Here is an 18,570-nt window from a genome sequence, read left to right on the forward strand (position 1 = left end):
AAAGTTATTAAAGTGACTATGCATAGATAATAACAGAGTAGCAGCTGCGTAAAAGAGGGGGGCGGGGGTCTTATGGCTTGGGGGTAGAAGCTGTTAAGACGCCTCTTGGACCTAGACTTGGCGCTCTGCTACCGCTTGCCGTACGGTAGCAGAGAGAACGGTCTGACTAGGGTGGCTGAAGTCTTTGGCAATTTTTAGGGCCTTCCTCTGACACCGCCTGGTATTGATGTCCTGGATGTCAGGAAGCTTGGCCCCAGTGATGTACTGGGCCGTACACACTACCCTATGTAGTGCCTTGCAGAGTAGTTGCCAATGGTGCCGCTGTAAAACCTTTTGAGGATCTGAGGACCCATGCCAAATCTCTCCTGAGGGGGAATAGGCTTTGTCGTGCCTTCGTGTCTTCATTACTGTCTTGGTGTGTTTGGACCATTCTAGTTTGTTGTTGATGTGAACGTCAAGGAACTTGAAGCTCTCCTCCTGCACCACTACAGCCCCGTCAACGAGAATGGGGGCGTGCTCGGTTATCCTTTTCCTGTAGTCCGCAATCATCTCCTTGGTCTTGATCACGTTGAGTGAGAGGTTGTTGTCCTGGCACCACACGGCCAGGTCTCTGAACTCTTCCCTACAGGCTGTCTCGTAGTTATCGGTGATCAGGCTTACCACTGTTGTGTCATCAGCAAACTTCATGGTCATCTTTCTGGCCTTGCGTCCTTGTGAATATTGACCTGTTTAAAGTTCTTACTCACATCGGCTGCGGAGAGCGTGATCACACAGTCGTCCAGAACAGCTGATGCGCTCATGCATGTTTCAGTGTTATTTGCCTCGAAGCGAGCATAGAAGTAGTTTAGCTTGTCTGGTAGGCTCGTGTCACTGGGCAACTCTCGGCTGGGCTTCCCTTTGTAGTCTAATGGTTTGCAAGCCCTGCCACATCTGACGAGTGTCGGAGCCGTTCTTAGTCCTGTATTCGATCTTAGTCCTGTATTGACACTTCGCCTGTTTTGATGGTTTGTCGGAGGGCGTAGCAGGATTTCTTATAAACTTCCAGGTTAGAGTCCCGCTCCTTGGAAGCGGCAGCTCTACCCTTTAGCTCAGTGCGGATTTTGCCTGTAATCCATAGCTTCTGGTCATGTACGTACGGTCACTGTGGGGGCGACGTCATCGATGCACTTATTGATGAAGCCAATGACCGATGTGGTGTACTCCTCAATGCTATCGGAAGAATCCCGGAACATATTCCAGCCCGTGCTAGCAAAGCAGTCCTATAGTATAGCATCTGCTTCATCTGACCACTTTCTTATTGACCGAGTTACTGCTGCTTCCTGCTTAAATTTTTGCTTGTAAGCAGGAATCCGGATGATAGAATTATGGTCAGATTTGCCTAAATGAGTGTGAGGGAGAGCTTTGTACGCTTCTCTGTGTGTGGAGTAAAGGTGGTCTGACATGCTGATAGACATTTGGTAAAACAGATTTAAGTTTCCCTGCATTAAAGTTCCCGGCCACTAGGAGTGCGTTTTGGATGAGCGTTATTCTGTTTGCTTATGGCGGAATACAGCTCATTGAGTTCCTTACATATATGCATAGCAGCAACATTATGTACAAAATAAGTAAAATAATTACTTGCAACAAATAACGCAATCGGTTAGGCGCACGTAAAACGTCAGCCATCTTCTCCGGCGCTGCCTCTCACATCTGTGGCGTTGTGTGACAGAACTCCACATTTTAGAGTGGCCTTTTATTTTCCCCAGCACAAGGTGCACCTGTGTAATTACCATGCTGTTTAATCAGCTTCTTGATATGCCACACCTGTCAGGTAATGGGTTATCTTGGTAAAGGAGGCTGGGAAAAGACAGGAGCAGACAGGACAAACGCTGGTAAGCTTGACAAACAAGACAACTGGCAACAGACAAACAGAACACAGGTATAAGTACACAGGATAATGGAGAAGATGGGCAACACCTGGAGGGGGGTGGAGATGAGCACAAAGACAGGTGAAACTGACCAGGGCGTGACAACTTTACATGTTGCATTTATATTTTTGTTAAGTGTAGCACCTCGGCCTACATTATGGAGTCTTAAAGGAGACCTGGGTAAGGACAAACTGTCATAAAAATTCCTAATTTGATCAATTATTTATTAAATATTATTTTTAGATACAGCCTTATTCTAAACGGGATTAAATAAAACATTTTCCTCATCAATCTACACACAATACCCCATAATGACTAAGCAAAAACAGTTTATTTTATTTTTGTGAATGTATTAAAAATAAAAACCTGATATACATTTACATAAGTATTCAGATCCTTTACCCAGTACTTTGTTGAAGCACCTTTGGCAGCGATTACAGCCTCAAGTCTCCTTGGGTATGACGCTACAAGCTTTGCACACCGGTATTTGGGGAGTTTCTCCCATTCTTCTCTGCAGAATCTCTCAAGCACAGTCAGGTTGGATGGGGAGCATCGCTGCACAGTTATTTTCAGGTCTCTCCAGAGATGTTAGATCGGGTTCAAGTCTGGGCTCTGGCTGGGCCACTCAAGGACATTCAGAGACTTGTCCCGAAGCCACTCCTGCGTTGTCTTGGCTGTGTGCTTAGGGTCGTTGTCCTGTTGGAAGGTGAACCTTCACCTCCGGTTCAGTCTTCAGTGCCTTTCAGTTCACTTTTAGAAACACGAGTTTGGCCAGAGTCTGTGACTTCAGGCTCATGCGATGGTGCCTGGAAATCAGGCCAGCATCGGAGAATACCATATCCGCCCTTGCTGAGACACTGAGGATGCTCAACACCCTTCAGGTGACTCTTGCCAGGCTGGGCAGAGTGGTTGGCCTGAAGGTTTTTAGGCATATAACTTTCCAGATTCTAGAATGATTCTTTAGTTGTGGACACTACATCACCTCACTCCCGTTCTTGCTCTTGGTCCTCCTCATCTTTGTCACCTTGATTATGCACCTGTTTTATCAGTTTCTTTCTGAAAACTCCATAACAGTAGCTCAAGCAAGGGTTTATAGCAGCACACAAATGCATGCTGGGCTGGTCATGCCTTGAGCTCGCGAAGTGAAGTGAGCGGTACTGGAGCGAAATTGAAGCTGGCGAGAAGGCCTCACTCCAGTCAAAATGGGCATGCTCCGCTCACATACTTGGATCAATTGAAAGGGCTGATCATCACCATTTGTGCTCCACTCATCATTCATTATGGTTACAAAGTAAATGCTCAAACTAAAATTGAAAACTAAAAGGGTTTCGTGTGGCTCAGTTGGTAGAGCATGGCGCTTGCAACGCCAGGGTTGTGGGTTCGATTCCCACGAGGGACCAGTATGAACAATTATGAACATATATGCTTTCACTACTGTAAGTCAGAGCGTCTGCTAAAATGTAAAATCCAAATGCCCGTTTTATGCATAATCCCTGTCAAAACGCATCAAATTTGGATTTCTCGTCCACATGTAAGCAATCCATATTCCCTTCAATTATTGACAAAACTAGTTGCATTGTGTAAGGGACAACATGCACACATGCTGAGCTGTCCTGCACCAACACTTTTATTTACTTAAGTTAATGAGAAAGCCCGGCAATTAGAGAGGCAGGCTCAGGCATATTCTGTGCTGTGATTTGCAGCTTGTCACTCCGGCATGTTAATTGGCTGTAGAGCAGCACACACACACCCAGACACAGGCATTAAACCTGAGGGGAGTTGGTAAAACAAGGCCTCGGATTTGAAACACAGGGACCATATGCTCCATGTCAATCCCTTTACGGCTAAGGACAAAACTGGTGCACGGCAGGGAATGCTTGATTTGAAAATGAATGGGCTGTGTTTTCCCCCACTTCAAGTCCAGGTAGTAGATAACGGACCTTATCAGATATGTAGTTGGTGCTGTATATTAACTAATTTGTGTGGGTTCTAACTTGAACAATTATTTTGTAAGTTTACAATTGTACAATTTATGCTCTCTGCATATAAAATCCACGAAGGCTGCCGGAAAGTCCCGAATGCAAGATGGTAATTTCTATGATTCGCACGGTGGAGGAACATATTGCCTGTAGCCTACTGTACATGGCAAGCTGGTGCTCACCCAGTGGCTGTGAGGATTTTTCTACAATATTCACAACATATTGACACAATTACAATATTTATAGAATTTCATCAATGTACATGTGTAAAAAGTTATGAGTGAACATTAGCAAGCCAGCAGCAGATGAAACAGAAAGTGAATTCTATCCTGCTCCTCTCCACGGTTTTAGCTTGTCTATCACTGTCTGACTGGATAGGTTTAGGATATTTACTAGCCCATACCAGTGACAAACATAGTTATGTTATCGACATACGGCAGTACACAAAATCTAGCTCACTTATTTTGATAGCTAGAAGGATAGCCACAAATTCATTCAGAAATGGTGGAAGAGGATAGCTAGCTATAGCAAGCTAATGTTATCTGCTTCAACAAGAAGCAACTGACCACATTGATCCTAAAATATACAATCCACCCCTACAAAGAAAGCATGGCTCTGGGGCTCTCCGATCCACGATCAGATCCATGTCCCGAAGAATTACATTTCAGTTTAGCCTGCACTCAGAAGGCCGTATAGAAAACTCCCCCAGAGCCACAGAACGACCGAATTATCGCAACTTGCAGCCACCACAAACACATTAAAAACTCTGGTTTCCATATTCCATTCCTAAAATTTGTTGGACTGTAGGCAAAATATTTGAGATGCCCTAGCCCATAGCAGATATAACAGAATAAAATTATGCTGGAGGTCTCCATCCACCCGCGTGGATCCATCTGACGAACCATCCACACACACACACAGAGCCCGAGTACAGACAGCCAGCAGCTCCCAAAACACAATTCACGGTGAGCTCCAGAAATTAACTTTCCAGATTGACCAAAATCCACAATCCACACCTCCAAAGAAAGCCTGGCTGCTGGGCTTCTCTGAAATGCTGCTTGCATTTACCCGGTTTACTTCCATGCCAGTGACAATGCTCAGTCTCTGCTAGTGCTACTGGCTGTTTGAGATGTTTTAGAAGCCACGTTAATGGTAGGGACAGCATCTACTTTGAGAAGCAACTTCTTGCTGAAGCCTTCCTTCCATTACTGATAGCTGTGGAATTTCTCAGGAATTAGATTTGCCTCGCAGATTGACGAGGAGACGTCCAATTCACCCACCTCATTCTCACAAATTTATCCCACGTTTTTACTACGTTTTTCATTCACCATGTGACGCTGACCGCAGGGCGTTGTGGGATTGTTTCCGAAGTTAGAGCTGATTTGAAGTAAACCTCCGTTTGTCATTTGGAAACGTTTTTTTGGGGTGCTCTAAGTTACTATTATGCATTTCTGGCATTGGGAAATAAGTGCTATACTGCCTTTGCAGCCACAACGTCACTCCTCCCCCTTTACTGCTGTTCCTCTGGCTGTGGATGAGGAGACCTTGCAGTTAGAGCGCTGCTAATTTAATTAAATATGGGTGTGTCCTTGTTGCTAGTGCAATGGGAGGTGCCCGGCAGATCTTGATTGAGTCGTGCATGCAGACCAAACTGTTGGATTTTTAGGGTTCATGGTTTATGGGTTTGTCTGAATTTAAAAGTAAAACCCCAGCTGTTTATACCTCTGTATTTTGACCAATCAGTCTTTGTCTAACCTTTTTAAAGGGGAAGGTATTGCATGAACATTTTGAGAAGATACCTTTTAATGGATCCTTTTCCAACATGAGTTGTCAGTCTAGCTGAATAGGTGTTTTATTATCACAGGCAGGTTTTTGGTGACTGACTGTCTTGAAGGCTCTTCTCTGGCAAAACAGCTCGGTGCGATAGTCCTTCACCTGGCTTTCATCTTGGGTTTCAGTGTTATTAAAAGTGACACCTTGATGTTGAGGTCACAACCCTAATTGCTTACATTTGAACTGAACCGTTACAGGACCTGCTGGGCTCTCACACCCAAACAATCTGACAGCAGCCAGAGTATACAACCACACTAAAAACAATGTTTTGAAAAGAGAGTTGAGTCGCAATAGCCTGTCAGTACAAGGACGGATGTTGGAGAATGGATTGCACTGGTTTTGGAGCTATTGACTGACTGTTGACTGAAGAAAAGGAAGAGGTTAGAGACAGCAGTTTGGTGACATAAGGGATGACAAGACCGCACAGCATAATTAGAGCAATAGAGGCCCCGTGCTCTGAGTGAATGTCGAATTTCTAAGTTGATAATTTACTATATGATAATTGGAATGTGTCTATTGACAACAAAATGATCTCACACACTCATCCATTACAGATGATGGTTTACCTCCAATGTATTATGCTTTAAATCACCCCTTTACATTTAACTTTCATGACTTATTCAACTTCAGTAACAGCAAGTAATGACTGTTCAGTAGAAAAACTACTTATCAAGATGACATGGCAGTTCACCTGAAGTAAGCCTGCCTGTCCTTATATGCCTGTTTTGTTCTGACTTGACTTGATGTGGAAGGTCATTTTATGAAGCCCTTTCAACCCCCCCTGTAACTCTATTGAAGTCATATTAAAGAACTTCCAGTACAAAGTGAGACATTTTCACCCATGTAGCTATTCTCCAAGTAGGCATTTTATTTGTTGCTGTTCCTGGAAAAAGTAGGCCATGCGGAGGCTTGTGCAATTTTCTGTTATCAGAATGAACAACTTTTCGGTCACAAATATTCAGTGGTTACATTACTCTATTGAAGTCATATAAAATAACTTATGGGACGTAGACTGGTCATGCATATTCAGTGGTTACATTACTCTATTGGAGTCATATAAAATAACTTATGGGACGTAGACTTTGGTCATGAATATTCAGTGGTTACATTACTCTATTGAAGTCATATAAAATAACTTATGGGCCATAGACTGATACTTTTTACCGGAACAGTAAAAGGTAAGCGTAGGCATATGCAATTTTCTATTATCAAAACAAACAACTTTTTGGTCATGAATATTGTTCCGTGGTTGGAAAAAGAGTCCCTCATAAGGTGACATTATGGCCTTTTTCAATGCTTTGAATAAAGGAAGAGCAGTGTCGGAATCTGGATATGATTTTATCTTCCAGTATATCAGTATATAACCTTTGTGTAAAAGACAAAATATTTTTAGTGACAAGTCAAATGGTTCACTTTCTCACTAAAAGGGCAACTTCCCAAACACTCTTCAAGGCATCTTCCCCAGTATTTGTTGACGGAACGCTTGAATTGAGGGTGGTGAGGATTTGTTGTATTTCAGACATCAAAGAGCAATGAGCATGACAGCTGCAAATTGGTGGTGGGTGAGAATTTAGTATATATTTAAAAAATTGCAGCTAAATCTGTCTACTTGGGCTGGTTATATTCAGAGTGGCTGACACAGACGTGAGTAATATTTAACTGTAAACCTAATTTCAAATGATTAAATCCAGCTTGCTAGGTCGATAAAGCCAATCAATTTTCTCTGAGGAGAATGCCCACCTCTTATGTGATGACTAGCCCATGAAATGGGATATAATCACAGCTAATGCTCAAAAGTGTTATGTCTGAACAGTATGTTTTTTTACAGGCACTAATGTACTCCATTGTGCTGCTTCTGTAAACTCTTAATTACTCCTTCTCTCCTACCTTTCTAGCTTTTATCTCTCATTTTCCTCTAGTTTACTTACTCCTTTCTCACCTTCTCTCTAACTCAATTGTTCTACTCTTCCATCCCTGATTCTTGGCAACAACCCTGTATTTACCCCCTTTCTCTCTCCCTTCCATTATCCTCTCTCCCTCCCTTTCCCCACACTCCTGCCCCTCTTCCCTCAATGTCCTCTCTACCCCTCTCTCCTCCTCAGCCCCTTTCTCTCTCCCTTCCATTATCCTCTCGTCTCTCTCTTTCCCCTCACTCACGCTCCCTTTCTCGGTCTGCCTCTTCCCTCAGTGTTCACTCTCCTGGGGTGCAGGAGAGTATGCTAATTAGCCGCTGGCTGCGCAGTGCCGGGAGGTCAAACGATCCTAGCCAGCAGCCTACCACCCTGCGTCCCACGGATGGCTTGCCTCTGAAGCTAAGTAGGGTTGGTCCAGGTCAGTCCCTGGATGGGAGACCAGATGCTGCTGGAAGTGGTGTTGGAGGGACAGTAGGGGGCACTCTTTCCTCTGGTCTAAGGAGATCCCAGGGCAGTGAAGTGGATATTGCGCTGTGTAGGGTGCTGTCTTTCGGATTGGACATTAAACATCTGTCCTTACTCTGTGGTCATTAAAAATCCCATGGCACTTATCGTAAGAGTAGGGATGATTAACTCTGGTGTCATGACTAAATTCCCAACCTGGCCCCATTCCATCATGGCCACCTAATCATCCCCCTCATTCCTTAATTGGTGTATATCACTCCTCACCTCTGTAGCTAATGTGTGGTGAGTGTTCTGGCACAAGAAAACGGTCGCTGTGCATCATCCAGGTGGTGGATGAGGTGCATTTTCCCCCTACTATGTAAAGTGCTTTGAGTATCTCGGTTGGTAGAAAAGCGCTATATAAATCCAATCAGTAGTAAACTCATGGGAAGTGTTTTGCATCCATATTAGGATATCATCAGTTGTCGTACATGTGGGCTAGCATCATGTAACAACATTAATGTTGGCTCACTTGATGTTATTTGCTGAAGATACTTGTGGTCTTCTATATCTGGAGATGCAGCCCCTATTTTAGCATCAACCCCATCAAGGTAAATCCTATTTTTCTCTGCGAAATGGTATCCTCGAGTTCTTTTTTTTTCTTAAAAACAACTGCAAATTGCACTAATGAGCTATTTCCCTCCCTTTGTGCTTTTGTGCCTTATTGTACAGTACCAATGGTTCCACTCCACCACTCTCAGTGAGCTAGCTAGCTGAAGTCATCGCTATTTCAGCGTCGGGTGCATTAAGTAAATGAGCCTCTCGACCAGAGAAAGCGCTGCCTGAGCACTGCCAGAAAAGGGCTCTCATCCACTTAACGCTTCCTTAAATGATGCCATACGGAGTCACCGTGCCTGTGGTTTCCAGGGAGACGCAATACCAAAAAGTGAAAGGAAAATAAATAACAGCCTGACTAAGACAAAGTATAAGGCAGACTTGTGCTGTAGCGTTTCACTTGAACTGTTCAGCTACAATGAATTATAATATACTAGAAAAAGAACAGAAGGATTATAAAAATGATGTCACATAGCGTATTCAATTGGTTTATGCTATTTGTGTCTTACGGTTTCCGTCTGCTTTTGTACAAAACAATATATACATCCCCCAATCACAGGACTCTTTGCTGGACAAGAGGAGGACTCCACTCCTCCTCCAGCCAATCAGAGGGTGGAAGAAGGCCAAGTTAAGTTCAAAAATCTACTGTTGGCCCCTCCTCCTCATGACTTCATCCCTTATCAGCTGATGGATGAGTTGAAGGTGAATGGTTTTACTATGACCTTTCTCACAAAGTATTGTCTAACTTTCAATCAAAGTCAGACAGCCACATATTAGGAATTAGTTGTAAATGATCCGTTGCATAATTATTTTTGAATAATATGAGGTGTTCATTTTGGGGGGTAGATAATCATTAACCACAGCTTGCACTGTTATTGCAGTTATTTATGTGACCAAGTGTAGTTGTCTCTATACTTATGTAAAGTGTTAATGATCAAGATGATTAATTTCTATGATATTTTTGTTCACAGAGAAACATCAAGAAGCCGTCCAACAGAGCACCAACTGATAGACTGGTCCTCTCCCAGGACAAGAACTCAGAGCGCAGGTATGTACCACACACACACACACACACAATGAATTTGCATTGGGACAATAAAATATCACACGTGGACATCTGGAGAAAACACTGACTGTGCAATTTGCACTGACGGTGACAGAGTTTTCCCAATATCTCGCCACATGGAAGCTTTTCAGTGAAGGCACCTGGGCTGGCCACCAATTCGGGGCCTTTTGAGAAGTGCGACTTGGTCCCAAACATTTTTGATTTTGTGATATTTTAACATTGTCATAATGACAAAAAAAATAAAAATAAACACGTTTTCCAATCTCAAGAGGTTAAATAACAAAATGACCACAGTAATTGCGTATTAAATGGCAAAAAAAAGTAACAGGGTTGACCGTGACGGGGTCGATGATTGCTTCTTAAATATGCCTTGTGACAGGGGGAATGCAAGCTTCACCCCAAAAAATGTCATTAGTAAACTATTTCTAGCCTTTCTGTCTATGGGTAACAGGGTTGATGTGTTATGCTCGACCCGCTTAGTTTTCCTCCACAATACACCAGAAAATTGCTAAAAAGAATAGTAACAGCTCACCTGCTTTTACTCTATGGGTTGACTACATGTTAAATGTTTCTTTTGAAAGGAATAGTTTTACCATATTAAAACCAGAGTTCAGTTCACGGAACAGGGTTGACCTTAAAATGAGGGACAGATGTAAATGAATCACTAATCAATATGAAATAAATAATAATCTTCAGAAATGACTGTCAAAGCAACAGAAAAACTAGGGCTTTACGATGATGGTTAAACTTGGAGAAATGTGTGAATTAAGTGGATTGATGGATGGACATGTCAAAATGCATATTCATATTAAAAATATGATTTATTGAATTCTCTACTAATATCAAAGGGACTCATTTCATGGAATGACCCACATCTCTACGCATGCAAGTGTTTTGACATTGTTTGACGGTTTAGACACATCAGCACCCGAAACAGACAAACAGTATTTATGTAGCATGTTATTTGGCAGCAAAGAACCAACAGAGCCGTCTGATTATCCTTTGTGCACTCAGCATTTAGTGTAATCGAACAATTAGTTGTACACCATGACCAGCTTGTTTTTTCACCCACTCTGTAGCGCTAGCATTTCAAAATGGTGGATTTAAGGTAATTGCGGCACACTCACCTGCAGATACTTAATGGAATCATGTACTGTAGGGACAGATGGCTGGGGCTACTGGATAGGGAACGTGCATCATTAACTCAATTAGCCTGCCAATGGAGGTTGAGGAGGCCTTTGTGCGCTCTCTCCCGCAGATTTGACACTAATACACAATACATTTTCATTTCTCCAACTCCCCATCCCTTCATCCTGCCCACTTCTCTTTGTTGTCCCTCCTTCCTGTGTTCCACCATCTGCACATACTTTGAGAGCTGTGCAAGCCATTGGGGCACCAGCTCCTCTTTGACTGACAATAAAATGTTATTTTTTTTAAATAGTTTTTTTGGAAGAGCAAAATTCTATTGTTTTCAGCTGAAACACAATGCCTAGAACTTACCCATGATGTTGCACAACGATTGAAGTTAATAAGTCATCGTTTTAGTCAAATGATGATATATTTGGGCGTGAAGTGAGAAATCCGAAGGGCTAATACTTTTCAGTTTCTTTTCAGGGCTGGGGTTTATTTGAATGTTACCACCCACCAGCATGGCATTGTTTATTAATCAGAAACAGCTGCAAAGTTATTCTTCTTCGCTACTGAGTTTAGCCGAACAGTCTTGTGTCTACTTGGTCTCCTGAGCTATGGAACAGATACAAATATGGGGTGCAAATGTATGTTTTTGCACCTCTCCATTTTTGTCAATTTTCACTTATGTTTGAGCTATTCTGTATTAAAAACATATATATGTATGTATATCTGACCATTTTACAAACGGTATAATTGCGTAATATGTTTGCATTTTGCAACCCTGCTCCCCCCGTCGCTCCAAGATGGCTGGTTTTGACCACTAAATTCCCACTTCATTACACACTTTACTACTTTGATTGGTGCAGCTAGAAACCACAGTGTCTATCTTATAATGAACAGGCACACGCAGAAGAACATTTGGTATTGATGTTTCATGTCCAATGCGCTCATGGTGTTGTTACATGTTATTTGCAACGTGCAAAGTCATTGTAGTCTTATCATTTCACTTCCCTTTGAGAACCATGAGCAAGGACTGACTTGGCTTTGCTGTACCGAAGCCTGCCAGCAGCCTACCTACCAAAGGTTGCACCGTGTCCATTGCAATGTAGAAAAACGTATGTCTGTTATACAAGATACCCAAGGTAACAATAGATGACGAAGACAAAGATACTGGTTTCCATTTGTGGTGAAGTCTTCACTAAATGCTTATGACAAATCCAGCTCCAGAAGCAGCATAGCCTAGCCAGCTGGCTAATCTTTTAAATACGGTGTAGTTTAAAAAACAAAACATCAACAACCGATAACGTTAGCTAGCTAGATAAGGTTAGGAAGCTAGAAAACTTCACTAACGGCTGTCAGTTCCCTGTTTGTTTATGTTTCTGGACTCCACGTGGAAATCACCATTATCGGAGGTGGAACATAAACGAGCATTTCCGCTCTAGGGCATGAATTAAGTTGAAATAGGGGTGCCTTTTAAGTTTTAATGTCACATGCGCAATTACAGTGAAATGCCTTTCCTGCAAAGTCAAAACCCAACAATGGAGTAATCCATAACAATGTGTTACTAGAAAGAAAGAAAGAAAAACACACAAGAAATAAGAATATTGAATACACAAAGTAATTAGGTATGCATACTGTATACAGTAAATATTTAAAAAGTCAGATCCAATTCCATATTTACATGTGCAGGCATACTGGAGGCATACTGGAGGGTTAGAGGTAGATATGTAAGTGGACAGGCTATACGATAAACAGAGTAGCAACAGTTTTCATGTGAGTGTGTGTGTAGAGTCTGTATAAATGTATGTGCATATTATGTGTGAGTGAGCAAATGATGGAGTGAGTGTTTGTGTGTTGGTGTGACAGTGTGTGCGAGTGTATAGGGCCCTGTGAGTGTGCAGAGATTAAAGGTAAACTCAGTCTGTGTAGCTATTTATTAGTTGTATTGATAGGCGGTAGAAGACGTTCAAGAGCCTGTTGGTGTCGGACTTGATTCACCGGTACCGGCAGCAGAGAAAATAGTCTTTGGCTTGGGTGGTTGGGGTCTTTGACGATTTTCTTGGTCTTCTTTTCACACCACCTGATATAGAGGTCCTGGATTGCAGGGTGCTCTGCCCCAGTGATGTACTGGGCTGTCCTCACAACACTCTGTAGTGCCATGCGGTCGAGGGCGTTGCTGTTGCCATACCAATAGATGCTTGGTTTGACATTTCCCACCGGGGTTGAGAATTTGATCATATATATTCTTCCCTAGTGGAATGCACCCAATTAGCTAGCTCGATCAAATAGTGACTAGTATCAAGGAAATACACATTCCCACCGATTTATGAACATGTGATTTGAAACCAGATATTTTCTTTTACATTTTTTTCCCCATTTTGCTAAATTATCTTTGTGTCTAAGCTAGTCAACTCAAATACAATTACGAGTGGTTCTTTTGAGAGAGGAAAAATCACTTATGCTTTCCCCCAAAGGAATGCGGTGTGAAATTTCTTCATTCATCATGTTGTTATGAAGTCCATTAATGTACTCATTTAGAAACCCGGCAGTGAGTGCCCTCTTTTGTATACCTTTATTTTTCTAGGTAGGTTGACTGAAAGTGCATTCTCTCAACAGCAAGAGGACGCAGAAGCTGGTAGTGATTTAGTGGCTATGGTAGTACGAGTTGCCAGGTTGCAAACTTTGAAGACAACATTCTTCATTGAGAAACACAAAACTCCCATGCACTTTATCCATTGACATTACTGCAAATATCGACAACCTTTAGATCTCAAGCATACAGTTACATTTGGTTTGCAGAGATTGCGTTCCCATTTAGTGCTAGATGTTTTTTCTGATAGTACATCTGTAGGCCTGATGTCAGACCATGTTCATTCGGGACAAATAACTAAATTTAAATACCATGTTTTAAACAACAGAAACCAATGCATTTCAAACAAATGCCTTTTTTATGACATTTGTAACAAGACTTGACCAGGTTGAGCGGTAGAAGTACTGGGAAAGACAGCCTGTTAAGTATTTGTATGAGGGGAAAAACACATTTACTGAGATTGTCCTACATTCATCTCTTCCCCAAATGAATATCCCAAGAGGTTCAAGTCCCTCATGTCAACAACAATGTGTGAGCAAAGGCGAAGGACCTCCGTGTAGACCCCACACAGATAGGCATTCACTGCTTTATCCTGCCTATTCTTCCTTATGTAATTCAAGTGTAAATTTACCACTGGCTCCTATGTAGAGTATTTTTGCGCCTATTGTCTAAGCCTAGTCAAGTGAGATGGCTCCCTCTTAATCATTGATCCAATTAATTTGGACAACCTTGTCCCTCTCTCCCTAGAAGAAAGGACAGCACTGAAAGAACACTGTTACAAAAGGAGTGACTTCATACCGACCAACTTTTTGGATTGACACCGGTGCCAAAACGGCGCCAGGTCACTATTATAGGGGATGAAGTTATAGAACTTTGGAATGAGAGAGTGGAATCACTGAAAGAGCTAAACATGTCTCTATGCCAAATAAATGTTCTCAATTATTCAACTAACTCAAACAACCCCAATGGACTTTTTTTTACAGCATACTTTCCTACAATGTATTGAAGGGCAGAGCTTAGAATCCTGTCATATTAGCCACGTTTTCTGTGGACACCTGGCATTTCTATGCACCATTCTTAACTCCCTCCACAAGGGAAACATTGAGTTTCTCTACAGTAGGTCCAGACGTGTATGAATCTGTTTGTTCCATTAACCAACAGACCCAGAGAGTATGATGTTCAAGGTTTTTTACTCTATTCAGCATAAATCATGCAGCCAAATTAAAAGACTTCTCAGCAGTTTGGGGAAAAAAGTACTGAACCAATGCTTTAATGCTCATAGATTTGTTGTTGTTTGTGTGCAAGTTAAGTTCTGACTCAATTCATGTCAGATGATTTTGGTCCCTAATGTGTTTCTCAAAATATTACATTATCTAAGGAACAAATACGCATGATATTCTTGTATTTGAAGAAACATAGAATGATCCATTTCTGACAAACTGACGTTTTCCTCTCGCAAAGACACGACGGTAATTGGAATATGTTCTGGGACTCCACCAATAGCATCGAGCTAAGCACTTCCTTCATTGGCTTCATTAGGAAATGCATAGCCAACATTGTCCCCACAGTGAAGGTTTGCTGATGTCCCAATCAAAAGCCAAAATGTAAGGGCCTCCCGAGTGGCGCAGCGGTCTAAGGCACTGCAGTGCTTGAGGTGTCACTACAGATCCAGGTTTGATCCCGGGCTGTGTCACAGCCAGCCGCGACCCGAAGACCCATGAGGCGACGCACCCTTTGGCCCAGCATCGTCCGGGTTAGGGAATGTCTTTGTCCTATCGCGCTCTAGTGACTCCTGTGGCGGGCCTGGCGCATGCATGCTGACACGGTCGCCAGTTGTACGTGTTTCCTCTGACACATTGGTGCGGCTGACTTCCGGGTTAAACAAGCAGTGTGTCAAGAAGCAGTGCAAGGGAGTGTGCACATGCAACTCTTCTGTGTTGAGCGTTTAACCTCTGGGATATGTGGGACGCTAGCGTCCCACCTGGCCAAAAGCCAGTGAAAATGCAGAGCGCCAAATTCAAATAAATTACTATAAAAATCAAACTTTCATGAAATCACACATGTAAGATACCAAATTAAAGCTACTCGTGTTGTGAATCCAGCCAACATGTCAGATTTCAAAAAGGCTTTTCGGCGAAAGCAAACGATGCTATTATCTGAGAGTAGCACCTCCATAAACAAAGAGAGAAAACATATTTCAACCCTGCAGGCTCGACACAAAACACAGAAATAAAAATAAATCATGCCTTACCTTTGACGAGCTTCTTTTGTTGGCACTCCAATATGTCCCATAAGCATCACAAATGGTCCTTTTGTTCGATTAATTCCGTCAATATTTATCCAAAATGTTAATTTATTTGGCGTGTTTGATCCAGAAAAACACTGGTTCCAACTTGCTACAAAATATCTCAAAAGTTACCTGTAAACTTTACCAAAACATTTCAAACTACTTTTGTAATACAACTTTAGGTATTTTTTAAAGTAAATAATCGATCAAATTGAAGACGGGATGATCTGTGTTCAATACAGGAAGAAATCAAACTGACGCTACCTTTCTGGTCACGCGCCTCTAACAAACGTACACTTGAAGTGACCCTCGGTTTGAACAGGGCTACTTCTTCATTACACAAAGGAAAAACCTCAACCAATTTCTAAAGACTGGTGACATCCAGTGGAAGCGGTAGGAACTGCAATAAGGTCCCTTAGAAATCTGGATTCCCAATGAAAACTTATATTATACTCACAGACATGATTCAAACAGTTTTAGAAACTTCAGAGTGTTCTCTATCCAAATCTACTAATAATATGCATATCTTCTGGGGATGAGTAGCCGGCAGTTGAATTTGGGCATGCATTTCATCCGGACGTGAAAATTACTGTCCCCTGTCACCAAGAAGTTAACAAAGTGCTCATTTTGAAACAGGTCCTCCTATATGCTTAGTATAGTTATTTATGCAACTTTAGTTGTGATACAAACCTTAGCCAATATGTTTTGAGTTCTAATACATTCTAAGGCTGCATGATGCAACTCTTTTGGGGTGGCAGGTAGCCTAGTGGTTAGAGCGTTGAGCCAGTAACCGAAAGGTTGCTAGCTCGAATCCCGAGCTAAAAATCTGTCGTTCTGCCCCTGAACAAGGCAGTTAACCCGGTGTTCCTAGGCCGTCATTGTAAATTAGAATTTGTTCTTAACTGACATGCCTAGTTAAATAAAGGTTAAAAAAATGTAATAAAAATGTATGATATTTTGAAAAAGTTGCATCTCATTCACAATTTGACAAGCATTTGATAATATTCTCAACCAGCAGACTATTCTCAATTTAATCTGGTCTTTACCATACTAATCTACAGTGCCTTGCGAAAGTATTCGGCCCCCTTGAACTTTGCGACCTTTTGCCACATTTCAGGCTTCAAACATAAATATATAAAACTGTATTTTTTTGTGAAGAATCAACAACAAGTGGGACACAATCATGAAGTGGAACGACATTTATTGGATATTTCAAACTTTTTTAACAAATCAAAAACTGAAAAATTGGGCATGCAAAATTATTCAACCCCTTTACTTTCAGTGCAGCAAACTCTCTCCAGAAGTTCAGTGAGGATCTCTGAATGATCCAATGTTGACCTAAATGACTAATGATGATAAATACAATCCACCTGTGTGTAATCAAGTCTCTGTATAAATGCACCTGCACTGTGATAGTCTCAGAGGTCCGTTAAAAGTGCAGAGAGCATCATAAAGAACAAGGAACACACCAGGCAGGTCCGAGATACTGTTGTGAAGAAGTTTAAAGCCGGATTTGGATACAAAAAGATTTCCCAAGCTTTAAACATCCCAAGGAGCACTGTGCAAGCGATAATATTGAAATGGAAGGAGTATCAGACCACTGCAAATCTACCAAGACCTGGCCGTCCCTCTAAACTTTCAGCTCATACAAGGAGAAGACTGATCAGAGATGCAGCCAAGAGGCCCATGATCACTCTGGATGAACTGCAGAGATCTACAGCTGAGGTGGGAGACTCTGTCCATAGGACAACAATCAGTCGTATATTGCACAAATCTGGCCTTTATGGAAGAGTGGCAAGAAGAAAGCCATTTCTTAAAGATATCCATAAAAAGTGTTGTTTAAAGTTTGCCACAAGCCACCTGGGAGACACACCAAACATGTGAAAGAAGGTGCTCTGGTCAGATGAAACCAAAATTGAACTTTTTGGCAACAATGCAAAACGTTATGTTTGGCGTAAAAGCAACACAGCTCATCACCCTGAACACACCATCCCCACTGTCAAACATGGTGGTGGCAGCATCATGGTTTGTGCCTGCTTTTCTTCAGCAGGGACAGGGAAGATGGTTAAAATTATTGGGAAGATGGATGGAGCCAAATACAGGACCATTCTGGAAGAAAACCTGATGGAGTCTGCAAAAGACCTGAGACTGGGACGGAGATTTGTCTTCCAACAAGACAATGATCCAAAACATAAAGCAAAATCTACAATGGAATGGTTCAAAAATAAACATATCCAGGTGTTAGAATGGCCAAGTCAAAGTCCAGACCTGAATCCAATCGAGAATCTGTGGAAAGAACTGAAAACTGCTGTTCACAAATGCTCTCCATCCAACCTCACTGAGCTCGAGCTGTTTTGCAAGGAGGAATGGGATAAAATGTCAGTCTCTCGATGTGCAAAACTGATAGAGACATACCCCAAGCGACTTACAGCTGTAATCGCAGCAAAAGGTGGCGCTACAAAGTATTAACTTAAGGGGGCTGAATAATTTTGCACGCCCAATTTTTCAGTTTTTGATTTGTTAAAAAAGTTTGAAATATCCAATAAATGTCGTTCCACTTCATGATTGTGTCCCACTTGTTGTTGATTCTTCACAAAAAAATACAGTTTTATATCTTTATGTTTGAAGCCTGAAATGTGGCAAAAGGTCGCAAAGTTCAAGGGGGCCGAATACTTTCGCAAGGCACTGTATATGTGGAATTATTTTCATCCACACAAAAATCATGTCATCCGTAGCCTGCACTCGAAAAGCTAATGGAGGAAGCTCTTCCCACGTTTACATTTTTTTATTTTTTTATTTAATATG

At 41.9% G+C, this 18,570-nt stretch overlaps 1 protein-coding gene and 1 non-coding gene across 2 annotated transcripts in view; both read left to right on the top strand.

The window, feature by feature from the left end:
* LOC139367565 (MORN repeat-containing protein 1-like) overlaps nt 1–18,570 on the top strand; it is a 75,835-nt gene that overhangs the window by 31,946 nt on the left and 25,319 nt on the right. Inside the window, exons 11-12 of the mRNA XM_071105817.1 lie at nt 9,251–9,393; nt 9,663–9,739. Coding sequence (XP_070961918.1) covers nt 9,251–9,393; nt 9,663–9,739 — 220 coding nt within the window. The remainder of the gene's footprint in view (nt 1–9,250; nt 9,394–9,662; nt 9,740–18,570) is intronic.
* trnaa-ugc (transfer RNA alanine (anticodon UGC)) lies at nt 3,232–3,307 on the top strand. Its single transcript has one exon. It is a non-coding gene; the product is annotated as a tRNA-Ala (tRNA).

Source organism: Oncorhynchus clarkii, chromosome 16, assembly GCF_045791955.1.
Source record: "Oncorhynchus clarkii lewisi isolate Uvic-CL-2024 chromosome 16, UVic_Ocla_1.0, whole genome shotgun sequence".
NCBI lineage: Eukaryota > Metazoa > Chordata > Actinopteri > Salmoniformes > Salmonidae > Oncorhynchus > Oncorhynchus clarkii.